Below are 21,717 nucleotides of genomic sequence, written 5' to 3' on the forward strand. Positions count from 1 at the left end.
AGAAAATCAAAGTGGTTTTCGGCAAAAATATTCTACTACAGATAGTATTTTTACCTTGTATTCTTTTTTTGAATTATTGAAATGTAGGAAAAAGAAATTATATTGTGCCTTTATAGATTTTGAGAAGGCTTTTGACACTGTATGGCGAGATGGTTTGTTTTATAAAATGTTGTTAAATAATATAAATGGTAAGATGTATAAGGTTATATCTAATATGTACTGTGATACTAAATCTCGTATATCATACAATAATTGTAATTCAGAATACTTTGCTTGTGACAACGGCTTAAGGACAAGGAGAAAACTTATCACCTTTCCTATTTTCTTTATTTTTAAACGATTTAGAAGATTTCTTGGTTAGTAAAAATATTACAGGACTTAAAACCTTATCAGAAGACCTTGAAAGAGAATTAGAAATACATCTAAAACTTTTTATCATATTATACGCAGATGACACGGTGCTGTTGGCCGAAACAGCACAGGATCTACAGACGCAACTCAATGCCTTTCATGACTATTGTAAGGGTCGGAAACTGAAAGTAAACGTTGACAAAACTAAAACCCTAGTATTTGGTTTGGGACGTTTGCCAAAAAATCTCCAATTTACTTATAATGGCATAAACATTGAGTTAGTAAAGCAGTTTAACTATTTGGGTATTGTTTTTACTAAAACAGGAAACTTTAATATGACTAAAAAATATTTATCCGATAAGGCCTCAAAAGCCATGTACGAAGTCCTGAAAATAGGAAGGATGTATCAGCTTTCTGTTAAATGTCAACTTGACCTTTTTGACAAAATGATCAAGCCCATTCTATTGTATGGGTGCGAAGTATGGGGCTTTGGTAATAATGATATCCTAGAAAAGATTCATTTAAAATTTTGTAAAATTCTTTTAAACTTGAAATCCTCAACGCCAAATTATATGGTTTACGGGGAACTAGGTCGTCATCCGATCGAAATAGATATTAAAGTTCGAACAGTACTATTCTGGGCAAATTTGATATCCGGTAAACAAGCAAAGTTTTCCTTCATATTATATCAACTTTCTCGTCATATGAACGAGCACCATAATAACCAGATAAAATGGATCCTGTTTATACAAAAAATATTTCAAGATTGTGGTTTCTCATACATATGGGAGTCACAAAATTTTGTTAATAAAGAATGGTTAAAAACTGTTATAAAGCAGAGATTACTAGATCAATATATTCAGAACTGGAATTCCCTCATTCAAAATTCACCAAAAGGTATTAACTACAAAATTTTTAAGAAAAACTTGGAATTCGAAGAATATTTTAATATTTTGGACTTCAAAGACGCTATTGTTTTTTGTCAATTTAGAACGACTAATACTAAGCTGCCGATTGAAACAGGAAGATGGCAAAACGTGATCAGAGAAAACCGCTATTGCAGTCTATGTAACAATCGACAAATAGGTGACGAATATCATTTTATATTTGAATGCAATTTTTTCCATCAAAAACGCAAAGAGTTTTTAACTGCATTTTTTACAAAACGGCAAAATACAGTTAAATTCTCTGAACTTATGTCAAGTACAAGAAAACCAGTTCTGAAGAAGCTTTGTTCTTATATAAAAAATATAAATACTAGTGTTTGTACTCCTGGCTTGTAACTTTTGTAACCTCTCTCGCTTGTTTTGTACATATTGTAAATATTTATTGTTGTATTTGTTATCTCTGTACCGATGTAATGCATTGGCTTTATGCGAATAAAGATATCAGTAGAAATATTTTGGCTCATTCCAAATTTGAAACCTTCCAATCATAAGAAAACAAGTGTAAATGGTTGGTCCTCTTTTTGGACTTGTTTCTCAATTTCATAGGAGCTTTTAAACTGAACTATGTAGTATGGATTTTGCTAATCGTTGTAGTCTGTTCAGCTCGTTTGGTCTCTTGTGGATAGTAGTCTCATTGGCTATCTCATTGACTATCATTTAAAATCTCCATATTTTTTAGTGATCCATACATGTGAAAGCATTTTAATTTGGTCTACTTTGCTGCAGAATTTTGTTTTCAGAATGCTTTGCTAATTTAATATTTGAATACTAAAACACTGGTTTTGAAAAACCCAAGATAATATATTACAGATTAATGAAAAAGTAAATACAGTTATAACCAAGGTAATGGACAATCTACGATAAAGAATACAAACCCTATTGTCATAAGTAGCTTCTGAATTCTCATCACAGGCTATCACTTCTGGAGCCATCCTACGAATAAACAATAAAATTTTAAAGAAAATTCTAATAATGGTTTCCTTTTAGAGCCATCCTACAAATAAACAAATAAATGCTTAAAGAAAATTCAAATAATGGTTTCCTTTTAGAGCCACCCTACAAATAAACAAATAAATGCTTAAAGAAAATTCAAATAATGGTTTCCTTTTAGAGCCATCCTACAAAAAAACTATAAAATTTTAAAGAAAATTCAAATAATGGTTTCCTTTTAGAGCCATCCTACAAGGAAAATTCAAATAATGGTTTCCTTTTAGAGCCATCCTACAAAGAAAATTCAAATAATGGTTTCCTTTTAGAGCCATCCTACAAATAAACAATTAAACGTTGAAGAAAATTCAAATAATGGTTTCCTTTTAGAGCCATCCTACAAATAAACAAATAAATGCTTAAAGAAAATTCAAATAATGGTTTCCTTTTAGAACCATCCTACAAATAAACAAATAAATGCTTAAAGAAAATTCAAATAATGGTTTCCTTTTAGAGCCATCCTACAAAGAAAATTCAAATAATGGTTTCCTTTAAGAGCCATCCTACAAGGAAAATTCAAATAATGGTTTCCTTTTAGAGCCATCCTACAAAGAAACAATTAAAAGTTGAAGAAAATTCAAATAAAGGTTTCCTTTTAGAGCCATCCTACAAGGAAAATTCAAATAATGGTTTCCTTTTAGAGCCATCCTACAAAGAAAATTCAAATAATGGTTTCCTTTTAGAGCCATTCTATAAACAAAATTCAAATAATGGTTTCCTTTTAGAGCCATCCTACAAGGAAAATTCAAATAATGGTTTCCTTTTAGAGCCATCCTATAAACAAACAATTAAATGTTGAAGAAAATTCAAATAATAATTGGTCAATCAGTTTCGAAGTAATTTGATTTATGATATGTAGATAAAACAATTACATATATATTGTTTCAGGTGATTAACAAGAATGTGTCCTCAGTACACGAATGCCCCACTCGCACTATCATTTTCTATGTTCAGTGGACCGTGAAATTGGGGTAAAATCTCTAATTTGGCATTAAAATTAGAAAGATCATATCATAGGGAACATGTGTACCAAGTTTGAAGTTGATTGGACTTCAACTTCATCAAAAACTACCTCGACCAAAAACTTTAACCTGAAGCGGGACAGACGGACGGACGGACGAACGAACGGACGCACAGACCAGAAAACATAATGCCCCTCTACTATCGTAGGTGGGGCATAAAAATTTGTTTTTGAACAATGTGAGACTTTGACATGGTGGGCCATTTAATGTCATACTTCTGTGTAAATAATTTTGTCCACAATGTTTTTTTCGAGATCATTTAACCAGTTCAGTTGTTTTCATTTTTTTATGAATGTTCAAGACAATCTTGACAATTTGTTCTTACAAAATTTACATTATTCACAAAATAATTATGATGTAATAAGGTCTTACCAGTATGGGGTTCCAATAAATGTGTTCCTTCTACCAATGGTTTTATCAAGTTGAGCACTTACACCAAAATCAACTGAAATCAACAACATTTATTATAAAATCATAATTTTATTGTTAACACAGATAACCACTTATTGATTAGCCTGTGCGATAACAAATATTATGAAATATGGACAATTTTAGTATGTCGTCCATTATCACTCAACTAGTATACAGTTTTTTTTAGGAGCAAGCTGAGGAACATATTCCCTGTTCCCATTTCTCAATTTTACCACATCAGTTTTACAAAACTTTGGATATCTTCTCCTGTATCACTGTTGGTAGTTTTTCAGTTTCATGTATTTTTAGTATCTAGTGTCTATGAAAAGCTATGATTATCCCCAGCAAAAGCCAGAGCTTTACTATTGGTTGGTAAATGAATTATTGTTGGTTACTTTAAAGTTTGGTTTTTTAATGAATGGTGTCTCTAAGATCTTGTTTATATCTGTTTTTGGGTTGCTACCTCATTGGTTAATACCGTCATACATCATAATGTTTATATATACTTAATGAATATGAATGGGTACAAATTGCCAACTCATTTTTAATTTCATATGTGTAGAAAAATATGATTAAAATTAACTTTCAAAGCTTTATATATCAAATCAAGTTTAAATGATGAAACTGAACATAACAAATCCAGACGTATTGCAATTAAGAAACTAGATATTATTTTATAAGAAAGACCAGTGATAAAACCGAGTCTGAAACCTAGTCTTCCACTAGTGTTAATCAAATCAGATAGAGCATATTTCTTACCTAGTTTGACTTCAGCATTATCTGTTAACAAGACATTCTGTCCTTTAATATCACGATGGATCACTTTGTTCTGGTGAAGATGTGCTAAACCCTGAAGCATTGAAAATAACAAACAAAAGTTATCATTGTTTTAGCAGATTATATATATGCAAAGTATACACAACCTTTTCATGGGTTCATTAATTTGATCAAATTGAGCAAGTGCTCTAATTGAAATACTAATTGACTAACACAGACAATCATAAGTGCTTCATACAAACAAACAAAAAGACAAAAATCATAACATAAGACTAGAGGCTCTGTGTCGCTCACCTGTATTTACTGATGCTTTGGAAATCATGTAAAATAAGGTTAAAATCATAATTTATAGTAAAAGATATTATTAGAAACTATAATAATATCAAAGATAATAGCAAACCAGATGCTCCGCAGGGCGTAGCTTTATACGACCGCAGAGGTTGAACCCTGAACGGTTAGGGCAAGTATGGACACAACATTCAAGCTGGATTCAGCTCTAAATTTGGATTGTGATTAAATAGTTGACACAGCATAGGTTTCTGACACAGAATGAATGTGTTCTAATGAACTTAAAATTTTTGTTTCTCTTAGAGCAATTCACTATGCTGTTGAATATTAATCCTCTCAAAAAAATGTTTGAAGAAATTTTCTTTTTTATTTATGAAATTTCAAATGAGAAAAATTGAACCCAATTTTTTTAATCACATCCCCCTTACCCTTATTCCAAAACTAATCTCAATTAAAATTTCTAATGGAGTTTGCAACAATAACTACTCATTTAAATACATCATAAAATATTAAGATGTAAAAAAACTGCTTGTTATCACTGAATGGTAAAGATTATTTTAATTTATCAGTTGGTAGTAAAAAGTGAATATACATTGTATATTGTATATAACAAAGATTTAAGTTGATTCTGGACAAAGAAAGATAACTCTAATTAAAAAAAAATTTGATATTTCACAATATTGTGCAATTAGATATTTCTTGCCATTGCGCAATACTGTGCAATTGAAAAGACTTGCTATTGCACAATACTTAATATAATATTTTTAGATCCTGATTTGGACCAACTTGAAAACTGGGCCCATAATAAAAAATCTAAGTACATTTTTGGATTCAGCATATCAAAGAACTTCAAGATTTCAATTTTTGTTAAAATCAGACTAAGTTTAATTTTGGACCCTTTGGACTTTAGTGTAGACCAATTTGAAAACAGGACCAAAAATGAAGAATCTACATACACAGTTAGATTTGGTATATCAAAGAACCCCATTTATTCAATTTTTGATGAAATCAACCAAAGTTTAATTTTGGACCCCGATTTGGACCAACTTGAAAACTGGGCCAATAATCAAGAATCTAAGTACATTTTTAGATTCAGCATATCAAAGAACCTAACTGATTCATTTTTTGTCAAAATCAAACTAAGTTTAATTTTGGACCCTTTGGACCTTAATGTAGACCAATTTGAAAACGGGACCAAAAGTTAAGAATCTACATACACAGTCATGACAGTTAGATTCAGCATATCAAAGAACCCCAATTATTCAATTTTGATGAAATCAAACAAAAGTTTAATTTTGGACCCTTTGGGCCCCTTATTATGTTGGGACCAAAACTCCCAAAATCAAACCCAACCTTTCTTTTATGGTCATAAACCTTGTGTTTAAATTTCATAGATTTCTATTTACTTATACTAACGTTATGGTGCGAAAACCAAGAAAAATGCTTATTTGGGTCCCTATTTGGCCCCTAATTCCTAAACTGTTGGGACCTAAACTCCCAAAATCAATACCAACCTTCCTTTTGTAGTCATTAACATTGTGTTTAAATTTCATTGATTTCTATTTACTTAAACTAATGTTATTGTGCGAAAACCAAGAATAATGCTTATTTGGGCCCTTTTTTGGCCCCTAATTCCTAAACTGTTGAGACCAAAACTCCCAAAATCAATCCCAACCGTTCTTTTGTGGTCATAAACCTTGTGTCAAAATTTCATAGATTTCTATTAACTTAAACTAAAGTTATAGTGCGAAAACCAAGAAAATGCTTATTTGGGCCCTTTTTGGCCCCTAATTCCTAAAATGTTGGGACCAAAACTCCCAAAATCAATACCAACCTTCCTTTTGTGGTCATAAACCTTGTGTTAAAATTTCATAGATTTCCATTCACTTTTACTAAAGTTAGAGTGCGAAAACTAAAAGTATTCGGACGCCGGACGACGACGACGACGACGACGACGCCGACGCCGACGCCAACGTGATAGCAATATACGACGAAAATTTTTTCAAAATTTGCGGTCGTATAAAAACTGTAAAATTTCCAAAAGTGTCAGATTTGTCTGAAAATTTCAGGGCAGATATATCTAAATCTGATGAAAATTTTTGCCACCAGTCAGATTTGCTCTAAATGCTTTGGTTTCAGAGTTATTAGCCAAAATTTATATTTTACCCCCTATGTTCTATTTTTAGCCATGGTAGCCATCTTGGTTTGTTGGCAGGGTTAACGGACATATTTTTTAAACTAGATACCCCAATGATGATTTTGGCCAAGTTTGGTTCAATTTGGTCCAGTAGTTTCAGAGAAGATTTTTGTAAGAGATTACAAAAATTTAAGACAAATTGGTAAAATTGACTATAAAGGGCAATAACTCCTTAAGGGGTCAACTGACCATTTTGGTCATGTTGACTTATTTGTAGATCTTACTTTGCTGAACTTTATTGTGGTTTACAGTTTATCTCTATCTATAATATTATTCAAGATAATAACCAAAAATGGCCAAATTTCCTTAAAATTACCAATTCAGGGGTAGTAACTCAACTTCTGGTTATCCGATTTATCTGAAAATTTCAGGGCAAATAGATCTTGACTTGATAAACAATTTTACCTATTGTCAGATTTGCTATAAATGCTTTGGTTTCAGAGTTATAAGCCAAAATCTACATTTTACCCCAGTGTTCTATTTTAGACATGGCGGCCATCTTGGTAGTTTCAGAGAAGAAGATTTTTGTAAAAGTTAACAGACGACACCGGACGCCAAGTGATGAGAAAAGCTAACTTGGCCCTAAGGGCTAGGTGAGCTAATAATATCAACTACAATAGCAATAAAAGTAAAATCATCTGTAAACATTTAAACACATTCTGCTTTGAAATTAAAACGCATTCTACTTATTTCTTTTGAAGTTAATGTGTGCTGTTTAGAAACCAGTTTATTCGGCATTTTCTTGATGACTTTAAAAATTTCTGTTTTTGGCAATTTTCATTATTAACCTTTCTCATAATCTTGTACATACACATATCTGCAAACTCTTCAATTCTCCATTGGGGAATTTAAGCACAAGAGGACCTAATGCATACATTTTGTAGGTTAACAACTTTCATTGGGAATATCCCCCATAATGCTGGAAAATTGGCAGGTCTGCAAACAAATCTAATCTATACAGTAAAGACTGACCAAAATATGGTTTCTTACTCAAAACAAATAATTTGACCTACCCTGAGTATTTCCCTTGCAACATAAGCAATCCATTCTTCTCTTAATGTGTTACCCTTTGTTGCTGAAATAATAAACAAAAAAACTTCAATCTCTTTTACTTCATCAAGTACATGAAATCTTTTCCATCTTTAAAATATTTATAAAAAGAAACAGAAATGGGGAAGGTGTCACTTTATACTTGATCTTCATTTTTCCATCTTTAAAATATTTATAAAAAGAAACAGAAATGGGGAAGGTGTCACTTTATACTTGATCTTCATTTTATGGTAAAAAGCATTGTTGTTGAGGCAAATTAAGTAAGAGAATGGACGCACAAAAAAATCAGCTTTTCCATTTTTCCATTTGTAAAGGAGGATTACTCCAGTACTGTAAAAGTGGCATCACCAATATTGGAACCGGATCTGTGTATTGTGATAATAATCATTGTGTATGAGTTTCATAACATTTAGTTGAGACAAACTAAAGTAAGAGAACAGAAACCAATTTTGGGATGTTTGTACAGACAGACATGAGTAAAACTTTATCCCCCCTCATACACCGAGGGCATAAAAATTATTTTACACATCCTGTTGAGCTTTTTATTAATCCAGACAAATTTTAGAAAGTTGTTTCAATTGATCCAAGACAGGAGAGGTAGAAAGTGTAACTGTTTATAAGTCAATGAGTTTATGAGATATGAGACACATATCAATTAGTTTAATTTCCTTAGTGTAAAATGTGTCTTATGTCTTATGGTGACATGTATCAAAAGGAGCTGGTCTATGAAGAAGGGTAACCATTTTTTTCCCTTTTGGTTTCACACAGTAACAACACAAATAATCAACAGTTTATCAAGCATGAAATGTAGGTCAAGAAGACATCAATATGCTAATCAAACAATATATCTGATTCAAGTGGTATAACATCACTATAAAGCATAATAGATTTCTGAGAATGTAAATATTTTATACCAAAAATTTACAACATGCATAAATTAATATCAAACTTGTAGCTTATAGTGAAAACAACCAAAAACTTAAAGTAGAAAACCACAGAAAAATAAACAGTTACCTTTTACTAAATCTGTTACTGATCCTGCTCCACAAAACTCCATTACCAGCTTGAATAGAAAACATTTATCTATATGTGTGGGAAATAAATAACAAGACAGAAAGAAATGAGTGACTTAACAAACATATCAGAATTATGTCTTTTATTTTAAAGTCAGAGTGAATATTTGTGGACGCCGCAGACGACGATGGAATGTAGGATCGCTTAGTCTCGCTTTTTCGACTAAAGTCGAAGGCTCGACAAAAATGAGCAGGCTGTTGTAATAAATTTATATCTCAAATATGTTGTTACACTATGTAAATTAGCTGAATTATTCTTCCATTGTTTTATGAAGTACAATTTCAGGTGACAGAACATATCTTATGACCTTAGCTTGCATGTTTCTTTCTTGTTGTAAATTCTTTATAATGTAAAACTAGATTTGACCCTCAGTTGGTCATCTTTAAATATGGGCTAGAATTTTCTTTGAAATACTACTGTTTTCTGTGAATGTCTGATATCCATGACTCGCTAATGGTCATATTTTGTTTGATGAGCTTTTTTTTGGTAGATTTTCAAATCCAAATATTCTTACCCATAACTGGTCGTCTTTGCCTGGAGGACTTTTCTTTATAAATGCCCCATAATATGTAGCAATATTTCTATGGTTGGAATACTGAAATAAACAAAACATGAAACTTCTTTAAGAATTAAGATAAAAAGTTTACAAAACAAACACAAAAAAAAACTGTTTGCTAATTATGTTAAATACCAAGTTCAAGGAAAAATCAATTGAGTATACAAAAAAAACTTTTCTGAAGTTCAGTACCAGTCTTTGTAAGAATCAGGCAATTTAGGTAAAAATCAAAACATGAAGTTCAATAGGATATGAAATAAGTAGTTTTGATTATTTACTAAATAAATGTAGTTGTGTACTAATATGAATGAATATAGAAACGTTTCTAGGTCTTGAACCAGTCAGAATACAACATTTTATATACCAGTCTTGTATATACCAGTCTTATATAATTCACATTGGTACATATCCCCAAACTCTTATCACATTAATGTATGTACCATGATCTTTAATTTATTTTACAAATATTCATTAAAGCCTAATGGATTAAAATACCACGCCACCACGCCTCACCCCCCTTTTTACGTCTTATTACAGATAGTAATGGTAATATGTTGAAGGCTTGTACACCTTTTCAATTTTACATGTTCATAATACATGTGCTTAGGTCACTTTTAGATTCACAATAAATTTCTTATATATAAAAAATTTGTCATCTAAGATAAGTGTGGCACACAGTTATCATGTTAACAACTGTCATAACAATCAACAGATCTATATAGATACTCACTTTCTTTAAAACATTTATTTCTAATTTAATTTCTTCTTCTTCATCCTGAAATGCAATAATATCTAATCAAAATCAGAATACCTTAAAATCCATAAATATCTCTGTGATTAAAAACAAAAATCCTTTAAACATTTCAATGATTTAAAACAAAAATCCTTTAAACATTTCAATAAGTTAATTATATCTAAAAGTTTAATCTTTCCTAATAACATATTTTACCTACAAAAATTCAAGACCATTTACTAGATAATTACAGAGTCATTAAATGCATTTGATCTTTTATTACAAAATGTACCTGAACAATATATGTTCAAATATTTTTTTCTAAGAGTGCATTGCATTTTTTTTTACTCTTCAATTTCTCGGGCTTAGTTGCAAGACTGATTAAGACTTCCTTTTCTTCATTGATACATGTACATGTATTTGTGAGAAGTTCCTTTACCTCATTCACATTCATAACCTTGATGGCTGCCAGCTGTCCTGTTTTTGTATGACGACCCTGAAAAAATAAAAGTCAATTTTCAAGATTGTCCTCAATTATTAGATTTCTTATTTTCTAAAATGTAAGTTGTTGCCTACATCAGATTCTTATATAGACCAAGAAAAGGATAAATTTTGGTCTGTATATCAAGTCAATTTTCAAACATTTATAGACTTTGCATAGAGATTAAATTTTTTGCATTTTTTAACCCTAAGTAAATAATCCGAAGAATTGATATGCATTGGTATAAGGTCGACATCTATTCGACGAAGCTCATTTTGTAATTGTTACACTTATAATTTGATAAACCATGTCACTTTTTAAGATACATTGGATTGATACTGGTCAAGTAGTCTGTCAAAAGTGTTTGTGTAATATACATTGGATTGATACTGGTCAAGTAGTCTGTGTTTGTGTAAGATACATTGGATTGATACTGGTCAAGTAGTCTGTGTTTCTGTAAGATACACTGGATTGATACTGGTCAAGTAGTCTGTGTTTGTGTAATATACATTGGATTGATACTGGTCAAGTGTTTGTGTAAGATACATTGGATTGATACTGGTCAAGTAGTCTGTGTTTGTGTAAGATACATTGGATTGATACTGGTCAAGTAGTCTGTGTTTGTGTAAGATACACTGGATTGATACTGGTCAAGTAGTCTGTGTTTGTGTAAGATACATTGGATTGATACTGGTCAAGTAGTCTGTGTTTGTGTAAGATACATTGGATTGATACTGGTCAAGTAGTCTGTGTTTGTGTAAGATACATTGGATTGATACTGGTCAAGTAGTCTGTGTTTGTGTAAGATACATTGGATTGATACTGGTCAAGTAGTCTGTGTTTGTGTAAGATACACTGGATTGATACTGGTCAAGTAGTCTGTGTTTGTGTAAGATACATTGGATTGATACTGGTCAAGTAGTCTGTGTTTGTGTAAGATACATTGAATTGATACTGGTCAAGTAGTCTGTGTTTGTGTAAGATACATTGGATTGATACTGGTCAAGTAGTCTGTCAAAAGTGTTTGTGTAAGATACATTGGATTGATACTGGTCAAGTAGTCTGTGTTTGTGTAAGATACACTGGATTGATACTGGTCAAGTAGTCTGTGTTTGTGTAAGATACATTGGATTGATACTGGTCAAGTAGTCTGTGTTTGTGTAAGATACATTGGATTGATACTGGTCAAGTAGTCTGTGTTTGTGTAAGATACATTGGATTGATACTGGTCAAGCAGTCTGTCAAAAGTGTTTGTGTAAGATACATTGGATTGATACTGGTCAAGTAGTCTGTGTTTGTGTAAGATACATTGAATTGAAACTGGTCAAGTAGTCTGTGTTTGTGTAAGAATCTTACACAAACACAGACTACTTGACCAGTATCAATCCAGTGTATCTTACACAAACACAGACTACTTGACCAGTATCAATCCAATGTATCTTACACAAACACAGACTACTTGACCAGTATCAATCCAATGTATCTTACACAAACACAGACTACTTGACCAGTATCAATCCAATGTATCTTACACAAACACAGACTACTTGACCAGTATCAATCCAATGTATCTTACACAAACACAGACTACTTGACCAGTATCAATCCAATGTATCTTACACAAACACAGACTACTTGACCAGTATCAATCCAATGTATCTTACACAAACACAGACTACTTGACCAGTATCAATCCAGTGTATCTTACACAAACACAGACTACTTGACCAGTATCAATCCAGTGTATCTTACACAAACACAGACTACTTGACCAGTATCAATCCAATGTATCTTACACAAACACAGACTACTTGACCAGTATCAATCCAGTGTATCTTACACAAACACAGACTACTTGACCAGTATCAATCCAATGTATCTTACACAAACACAGACTACTTGACCAGTATCAATCCAGTGTATCTTACACAAACACAGACTACTTGACCAGTATCAATCCAGTGTATCTTACAGTAAGATACACTGGATTGATACTGGTCAAGTAGTCTGTGTTTGTGTAAGATACACTGGATTGATACTGGTCAAGTAGTCTGTGTTTGTGTAAGATACATTGGATTGATACTGGTCAAGTAGTCTGTGTTTGTGTAAGATACATTGAATTGATACTGGTCAAGTAGTCTGTGTTTGTGTAAGATACAACTTGTTCATTGATAAAAGGCATACTGTCAATAGATATACATTTCAAAATAGTTGCACTTTAGTGTACAATGCACAGTAGTATTTTTTGTTGTTCAGAAAACTATCATTTTATTTTACATCAATTGAAATGAAATTTATTTACTTTTTTTTTTTATTTATTGAAAATGATGATTTTGACACACTATTAGAAATCAAATAAAATTGAGAATGGAAATGGGGAATGTGTCAAAGAGACAACAACCCGACCAAATAAAAAAAATGCATTTATTTCATGAATAAAAGACTGAATTGTCTATTCTAAATCTTCTGAAAGTGTGTAACATCATCCTAAAACTTGACCTTCAGACAAACCATGGTGAAGTATGTACAATGATTACCACACAGTAAACCTCTAAGAATGACTAATAAAACTCAGGTATTAAATGCTATTGCAGACAAAACTATTCTCTGTAAAATCATACAGTTCATGATTCACATAGAATCAAATATTTCAGGTGAAAGGGAGAGGAACCGACAAAAGTACACACAAAGAGAGAGGAACTGACAAAAGTATACATAATATCCACAGACATAAAAGATGTTTATAATAAATTAATATAGATACATTTCATTTGTACATAAATAATAATTTCATTTAACTTGTTAGTTCTGCAAGGTTAAAATTCAATATAGGCTATTTAGAAAACAACAAATCCCCTCCAATCAGTGTGTCACAGAGTTCACGCCACTTATAAATTAAAGGAAGTATTGTTTTTATCACGTTTTTGTACTTCCTTGGTGTAAATACAGGAAATCGTTGAAAATCAGAGATCTAAATCTTTTAATACACAACACAAGTCACATGTAAATCTTATGAATAAACAATAACAGGCTCTTATTACAAATTCTAAAATGAAGGAAATGTAATTGAACCCAAATCTCTTTAATTCATAAGCTAACAACATTCTTTTTGACTGCTCATACTTTACATAATTAATATAACAGCACACAACACTTGACAGAGAAAATGTTTGCATCATTCTGATTCATATGTTTAGGTTAGAGGAAAGTGGTACTAATTACTTTAAAAACTGTAACTGTAGTTCTTGTGATATATTAATTAGATGCTTGTCGTATAGTTAAGACTTTGGTTGACTATCAGATGTCTTTTCTGGTTTTATAATGTTGTTTGGTCGCTGCCTACCTTACATATTCTTTTGTACCTTACATATTCTTTTGTTCATTAATTTCTAGATATCTGTTCTGATTCCATCAAGAACTGTTTTTAAAATGTTGACTAGATAAAGGTTTATCAGTCTTCTAACTATACATCTACACCTTTAAATAATATAAACAATAACATATGTGACCTTTTGACCTTGCACTTCTTACATTTTAATGAGTCTAGACATGCCATACATGCATGTTTACACTTCCTGACCAGATTGACTTCCTTGGTTTTTGTGATTCAGTACCCACAATAATCTGGTACAAACCTACATTTGTATTCTACACTTCATTAAACATAGAGATTAGAAATTATTCACTTCAGGGGTAAAATCTTTTCTATACAAGTTAATAGAACCTGTACGCAATAATCATCATAATCTAAACACAGGAATAAACTTTGGGTCCCTGGTAAGAGAGAACATGGATTGTGGATAAAATCATTTTGTTACTGATTTTTTTTAAGCCAAACTAAAAACCTACACATCTGTACAATTAATCTAATACACTAAGATGGTATGTCTGTAAGACAAGGATGCTCTACCTGTAGTAGTATTTCATTGTTACTCCTGTACAGTTTAGATACAAAACCTTCATAGACAAAGTCTGTACAAAATGAACTGTACAAATACAAGCGCAATTGATTTAATCATACATGTACCATTGGTTTTCCCGTTTGAATGGTTTTACACTAGTAATTTTAGGGCCTTTTATAGTTTATTGTTCGGTGTGAGCCAAGGCTCCGTATTGAAGGCTGTACATTGACCTATAATGGTTTACTTTTATAAATTGTTATTTGGATGGAGAGTTGTCTCATTGGCACTCACACCAAATCTTCCTATATCTATGTACATGTATATACAGTTTCTACCCTGTATACAACCAAGCAGGCATACATGTAGTATGCACTAACTGAGTTGTACAATACAAGCGCAAATGATTTAATCATACATTGTACATGTACATGTATATATACAGTTTCTACCCTGTATACAATCATGCAGACATACATGTAGTATGTACAAACTCAGATTTCAGTCCCATTGATTGAATCGTACACACATTTGTATATATTATAAATACAGTATCTACCCTGTATACAACCGTGCTTGCATCGACAGCTAAAATATCAAGTTTTTACCCAACAAATCAATCTGCTAATTAAAACGTTAACTCATTGTATAAATTGATCACTATTCATAACTTTACATTCATTTCATATATAAAATAATTTCCCAGTACGGGCATAACATCAGATATCTGAACAATTAAAAATACAGTATGATTGCCAATGAGACAACTATCCACAAAAGATTTAATCAACTATCAGGGCATCTGCAGTATTTTTTCTTAACCATCGACTCATGGAAAATAACATTTGTTTCCCCAAAAACAAATATTTCCCCAACAAAAAGAGATACAATATTGAAAGTTATATGTGTGAAGTTTTGAGTTCTATATTATGTATCTGTCTTTTAGGATTCATAAGTTTTTTAATTTGAACATTTGTAAACCAGATGTCGTGACTAGGTACAGATTTCTGACTGGTTTTGGAGATAAATCTTATTTTCTAAGATGCTTTCTTGGGAACTATCATTCAAGAGTGACATAAATCATTTATCTATTGTAATAATACTATCAAACTACAACAGTTATTTATCAGTCTGAACTAGAGGCGAATTGGGGTGGGGGTGATGTGGTATTATACATATATAAAGCATAATGTATATTAAAACAAAGGGTAAAATATCATTAGCTTAAATACTAAAACATATATACAAGTGCCATTATATAAAGGAATCATTATTATTGTTTATAGACTGAGTATTAGAGTATAATTTATGTACCCAACATTATTTTCAAAAATCATATACTGGTATATTTTTTTATTTAACCCTCTTGCTGCCGACCGTTTTTCAAGGTTGCATTTCATATGCCGGAAAATACGACAGCTCAACGTCTGTGACGTAACATGCCAAACAACAACGTCATTCGATATATGACGTCACGACAAAATGACCACTACATTTGGGACCAATTGGAGAAAAACATAACCCTGTTTATTCTTCCGTATTTTAATTGAAAGAGATACAGCATTGATAAGAAGCTTGCATAAATTTATCCATGGACATATGTGTCCCTCCGGCACTGCCGGTTTGGACATATGTGTCCCTCCGGCAGCAAGAGGGTTTTAATTACATCATCTGCTATATATAAATACAAAATGTGTTGTACATGTACACAAAATATTAAAACAGGTTTTAGCAATAAACTGTCTGACAAAGTTCAGCATTTTAAAATAAAGTTCAAACTATTTGTCACAAGACAAGGTTTTAGGGTACGTTTATTATGTAGTACTAGTTGTTAGATTAGAATATTAATTGACATCAGTTTTCATGATTTAAAATGGCAATGGTAAACACACTGATTAACATCATTACATGCTGACTGATGTCAACAAAAAGTTGATGGTAGATTAACACACTATTAAACTAATCTCCAAACTGATCATAAAGAATTTCTGTGGGCGGGGTCATATAAGTTATATTTCTGGGGGCGGTCACATAAGTTATATTGCTCATTTTACTTGAGATATCATATGGTTCATAATTTTGTAAATACATGTATATATACATTGAAATAAATAATATTAATTTAAGACAGAATTCAGGTATAAATTGAAGCTTAATCAGACAATACCTTACATATATATGTACTTAAATACTTTTTGAACAGGTAAGTACATTAAATGTAACCCCATTTTAGGAAGTTTAAATGTTTATCAATGAAAATGATTCAGGTAACAAATTTATTCAAATTTTTAAACATCATATAAGATAGAAAAGTAAATGTACATTTGAAATAACATCAATTTATGTATCATATACCACAGTTCTCCTATTAACCAATCCTAAAGTCTTAATGAAAATTTCAATACTTACACAACTCATAATGGCCATGGGTCAAAATGTAATAGTACTATAGTAAATCTCAGAAACTTAAAAGTGTATTGTGAACAAATTGAATAGAATTGTGTGTCTATACTCTATAGGCAACCATTCCCTGCTGCACTGTGATTTCCATGTTTAGTGGACTATGTGGGTCCACAACATTAATTGGCATACATTTTAAGTTTAAATACCATAGTAAGGAATATGTGTACTTGTTTCAAGTTGATGAGACCACAACTTCATTGTAAAAGTTAACTACCTCTGACAATATGTGTACTTGTTTCAAGTTGATGAGACCACAACTTCATTGTAAACTACCTCTGACAATATGTGTACTTCTTTCAAGTTGATGAGACCACAACTTCATTGTAAACTACCTCTGACAATATGTGTACTTCTTTCAAGTTGATGAGACCACAACTTCATTGTAAACTACCTCAGACAATATGTGTACTTGTTTCAAGTTGATGAGACCACAACTTCATTGTAAACTACCTCTGACAAAAGACTGATACAGAATAGACTAAAAACAAGAACTTATGGTTTGAGGAAAACATGAGGCTCCAGTCTAATTTGAGCTAAATGAATGGGATCAAAACTAATAACCTAATGTACCTTACTTTAACCAGATACATGACTGACAGACTAGCAGATTCACAATTCAGAAAATATAATGCTCCCTTATATCCCGTAAAGAGAGCCTGTCATAACATGTACAATTTTACAGGATTAAATGTAAATAAAAATAAATGGGGAATGGACACAGACCTGCTTGCTTATCATATACAGTTATAAAGGGACATAACTGACGAAAGGTAAAGTTGAATTACCAAAATTTGTATATTTGTACTTTAGTTTGCCTCAACCAAATGCTATGAAACTTATACATAGCATTTGGTTGAGGCAAACTAAAGTTAGAGAATGGAAATGAAAAATTCTGCAATATTTCCACTTGTAAAGGGACATACCTCTAAAACTGTTAAAGTGGTGCCACCAAAATTTAATCTTGATCTTTGTTTGTAGTAATAACCAATGTGTATAAAAACTATATGCTTCATAACATTTAGTTGATGCAAAGTTTGATAATGGAAACCAACTTCGGGATGTACACATACAGACAAGGATAAAACTTAAAGCCCCCCTCCCTTCCACTATGAGCTGTATAAATATTGAACAATGTATTTACCTTGTAAACTTGTCCATACGTTCCATTTCCAACCACTTCAACCAAATCAAAAATTCCAGCAGGATCCTAAAATAATATATTACCTTCTTGACATTGCTGAATGAAATATGCAAAAACATGTACGTGTATACATTTTTTATGTAACTGAAACATGTAAATTTTACTACAATTTTTACGTGCAATTTTTATTCTTTAACTACAATTTATCATCAAAGCAATACTTGACAAGACTAAGTCATACATTTGTAACTAAAAGGGAAGCCATCATGTTGATTTGCTCAAATCAACATATAATATATGTTCAATTTATGTACATGTAACAAATAAAATGAATGCTACTTGAACAAGAGTGCACACACTATTGTCTCAACTGCTAATAATATTTCAATTATAATATAAATAGAATAATAATTATAAGGTCAAGGTCAAACAAACTCTGTCAGACAGACATGTTCACCTTCAATATATGGCTTTCAAGTCTGGCCATTAAAATGAAAATTCCATCCTTTACTTTGCTTTAAATGAATTTGTTATGATATTATAAAATGTAACATGTGTGACCCACTGTAGTGTTAACGATGAGTCAGACTTGGTTTCACTATCATCAGTACCACGTCCAGTCTTCACTTTTGAATCCACAAGCCTGAAGCTCAACTTTACTAAATATTTAGTTGGAAGTCTGTTTGCTTGTAGAGAAGTATTTTACAAGCCTGGGCTAGTGGACATGTGGTTAAGCATGAATGAAGACTGGATCACATTCAATATCAGATGCAACATTGACAATGTGTAAATTTTTATTGATGATATCTCCAGCCTCTCATGTTGTCTTGTCAATTCTGACAGCTGGCCTATTTGGGGTACCTTTGAGGCCAAAACCACTTGTAGATGTTGTAATTTTGTTGTCAGAACTTCGACACAAGCTTGTCTTACTTTGAGAGCAATATTATAAATATATATATATATATATATGAAAACCCTGTTTACATGTAATTGATTTTATTTAGCCATGGGTTCTATTGGAGTTGCCTTCTCCATTAAGAAAATTGATAATACATCATTACATGTATGACTTGCTGTTTAGTTTAAACATATTTATTTATTGTGGATTGGGAATAAGTTTTGCAACTTATATTATTCCCTTTCCACTTTGCGGGTGCGAGTGCTGCCTTGTAGGGGGATTAGCCTGCTCTTTTAAATGTCTTTAACGTGCAAGAGATATGGCTCTATCTTAACACGGATCAGCCATTTATCGTCCACTTCCGGCGGACTAACATCTTTTTATCGTTTAATGAACTGGTCCCCTATAGCTAGATTTACCAGGGATACAGCTTTGAGTAACAGATAATTTCTTCCAACAGTGACCCAAATAAGCAGCTTATCTTGAGCTCTGTGGACCATCCAGAAAGACAACTTGAACCTTCTATAAAGAAAACTCTGACAAAGAGGGATTATAAATGATTTTTATTAATTATTATAAAACTTACATGTAAATTAAGCTAAAAAGTCAAGATCGAATTTAGTTTATTCATTTGTTGAATACTTTATTTAAATCTATTTTCTTTAACCTAATCTGTCAATAAGTCAACTCAGACCCTCAATTTATTGTTACCTTGGACTGCAAATGTACACGTACATGTATTGCTAAACTCTAACAACGTTTAAACATAGAGTTAGAGCAACTTGATATCTGGTCCTTTACCAAACCAATAAAAGGTACTAACGTGTAGGGCACGAACATATAGGGCGTGAAAGTGAGGGAACGAGAATGACAAGAATGGGTACGAATATGTTTTTTGGGGGGAGCGGACCTATATAGATTCGAGCAACTTCAATTATTTGAATATAAAATGTTATATTCCTTTTGAACTTTGTCAGAGACTACATTATAGGCAGTCTGATTTTACATTGAACTTATTGAAGTTCCATGAGTCTTAAGCTTTCTTAGAGTGTCAGGGTTGTCTTGCGCCCATCTTGCGTCCCTTTGTATGCAGGTTAAAAAAAACACTTTATTAAACTGAAAATTGGTTTTCAGAAAGATTTCTACAAAGCTGGTTAATCACGCATAAGAATCTTAATATTGGTCCTTCAAGTTTTTACATGTAGACCATTGGACTTGTGGTTAATATTTGTGGAATGTGTTTTCTTTTTCTTGTGAAGTGTCAAGTCTTTGTTTACACTTTTTTCAACTGTCAAAACACTCAATCCTTCAGTAGACTCTGCCCAAAACAAATGTTTTAATATTATTTTAACCGGAATAATGATATAATAATACTTACTCGGAGACTAGATAAATCTATATCATCCAGGCTAACGTTAACGGAGGCCATCCTCAACGAAAATGACAATCCTCATCCGCAGACAAATGGAGAAAATTATCTCAAGTTGTTGACTGCGGTAATGCAAAGACACATTTTATGATACATTTGATTGTAAGTATGTTTGATATTGTATTCTGTCAATATAAAATGAGAATAAAGTCATTATTTTGTTAAAAATTTACAAAATTTATGATTACAAACGAGGATGACAGTGCTGGTGCATGTTGGGTAACATGAGTCAGGGGGAGAAAACTACCAACAGCTGTTTCCGGTTTTAAAGATTGCAGTACAATCGCCTAAAAAAATAAACAGGCTTATATAAATTTTAAAATAATTTTTATTCCCTATATTCTTACTGATGTAACAGGAGGGTTTGGTGGCTACATGCTGTAATAAATTCACAGTAGTGGGGAGCAAATACAGCTCCACTGGTCTAAATGCGACCAAGGATTTGTATAGTCGTATTATACAAATCCTTGCTTTAATCTACTTCTTTGGTCCATTTTTCTATTTTTTTGGGTTTTTTTTTTAACAATTTTAATATTCTCAGTTCTGTAACCCATTAGATAAGAAATTTTATTTCAAGTCGGGTTACATTGAAATAAAATTTCTTATCTAATGGGTTACAGAACTGAGAATATTAAAATTGTTAAAAAAAAAAAAACCCCAAAAAATAGAAAAATGGACCAAAGAAGTAGATTAAAGCAAGGATTTTCTCTCACACACACACACACACACACACACACACACAGAGAGAATATCAACCATGGTATGCTGTGTATATACTGGTCTGCGTGTATCATTCCTAGACGGTGTATATGTCTATTGTTACACATATCTGACAGACATGTATAAATTCATTGAAGTCTGACTTTAAACTTAAACATGGGAACAGTATATCTAACATAATATGTTCCTGCTTAAACAATAGCCGATTATTTTTTAGAGTCCTGGAGTTGCTTATTTACTTGTTGCCTAACTCATGCTTGAGATCTTCATCTATTTTATAACTAATCTTTCAA

At 31.8% G+C, this 21,717-nt stretch overlaps 1 protein-coding gene across 11 annotated transcripts in view; it reads right to left on the minus strand.

The window, feature by feature from the left end:
• Positions 1-20,932, minus strand: part of LOC143066935 (serine/threonine-protein kinase mig-15-like) — an 85,694-nt gene extending 64,762 nt beyond the window's left edge. For 6 of the 11 annotated variants that reach the window (XM_076239802.1, XM_076239800.1, XM_076239804.1 and 3 more), the window contains exons 1-10: positions 20,654-20,931; positions 18,378-18,443; positions 10,833-10,889; positions 10,391-10,435; positions 9,619-9,699; positions 9,045-9,093; positions 7,994-8,055; positions 4,478-4,568; positions 3,680-3,752; positions 2,174-2,231 (exon numbers count right to left, since the gene is read on the minus strand). In XM_076239802.1, coding sequence (XP_076095917.1) covers positions 2,174-2,231; positions 3,680-3,752; positions 4,478-4,568; positions 7,994-8,055; positions 9,045-9,093; positions 9,619-9,699; positions 10,391-10,435; positions 10,833-10,889; positions 18,378-18,443; positions 20,654-20,704 — 633 coding nt within the window. In that variant the 5' untranslated portion in view covers positions 20,705-20,931. Of the gene's footprint in view, positions 1-2,173; positions 2,232-3,679; positions 3,753-4,477; positions 4,569-7,993; positions 8,056-9,044; positions 9,094-9,618; positions 9,700-10,390; positions 10,436-10,832; positions 10,890-18,377; positions 18,444-20,653 lie in introns of all 11 variants that reach the window. The other 5 variants (XM_076239798.1, XM_076239795.1, XM_076239796.1 and 2 more) reach the window with 2 other exon arrangements.
• Between the last annotated feature and the right edge of the window lie 785 nt (positions 20,933-21,717).

Source organism: Mytilus galloprovincialis, chromosome 3, assembly GCF_965363235.1.
Source record: "Mytilus galloprovincialis chromosome 3, xbMytGall1.hap1.1, whole genome shotgun sequence".
Taxonomy (NCBI): Eukaryota; Metazoa; Mollusca; class Bivalvia; order Mytilida; family Mytilidae; genus Mytilus; species Mytilus galloprovincialis.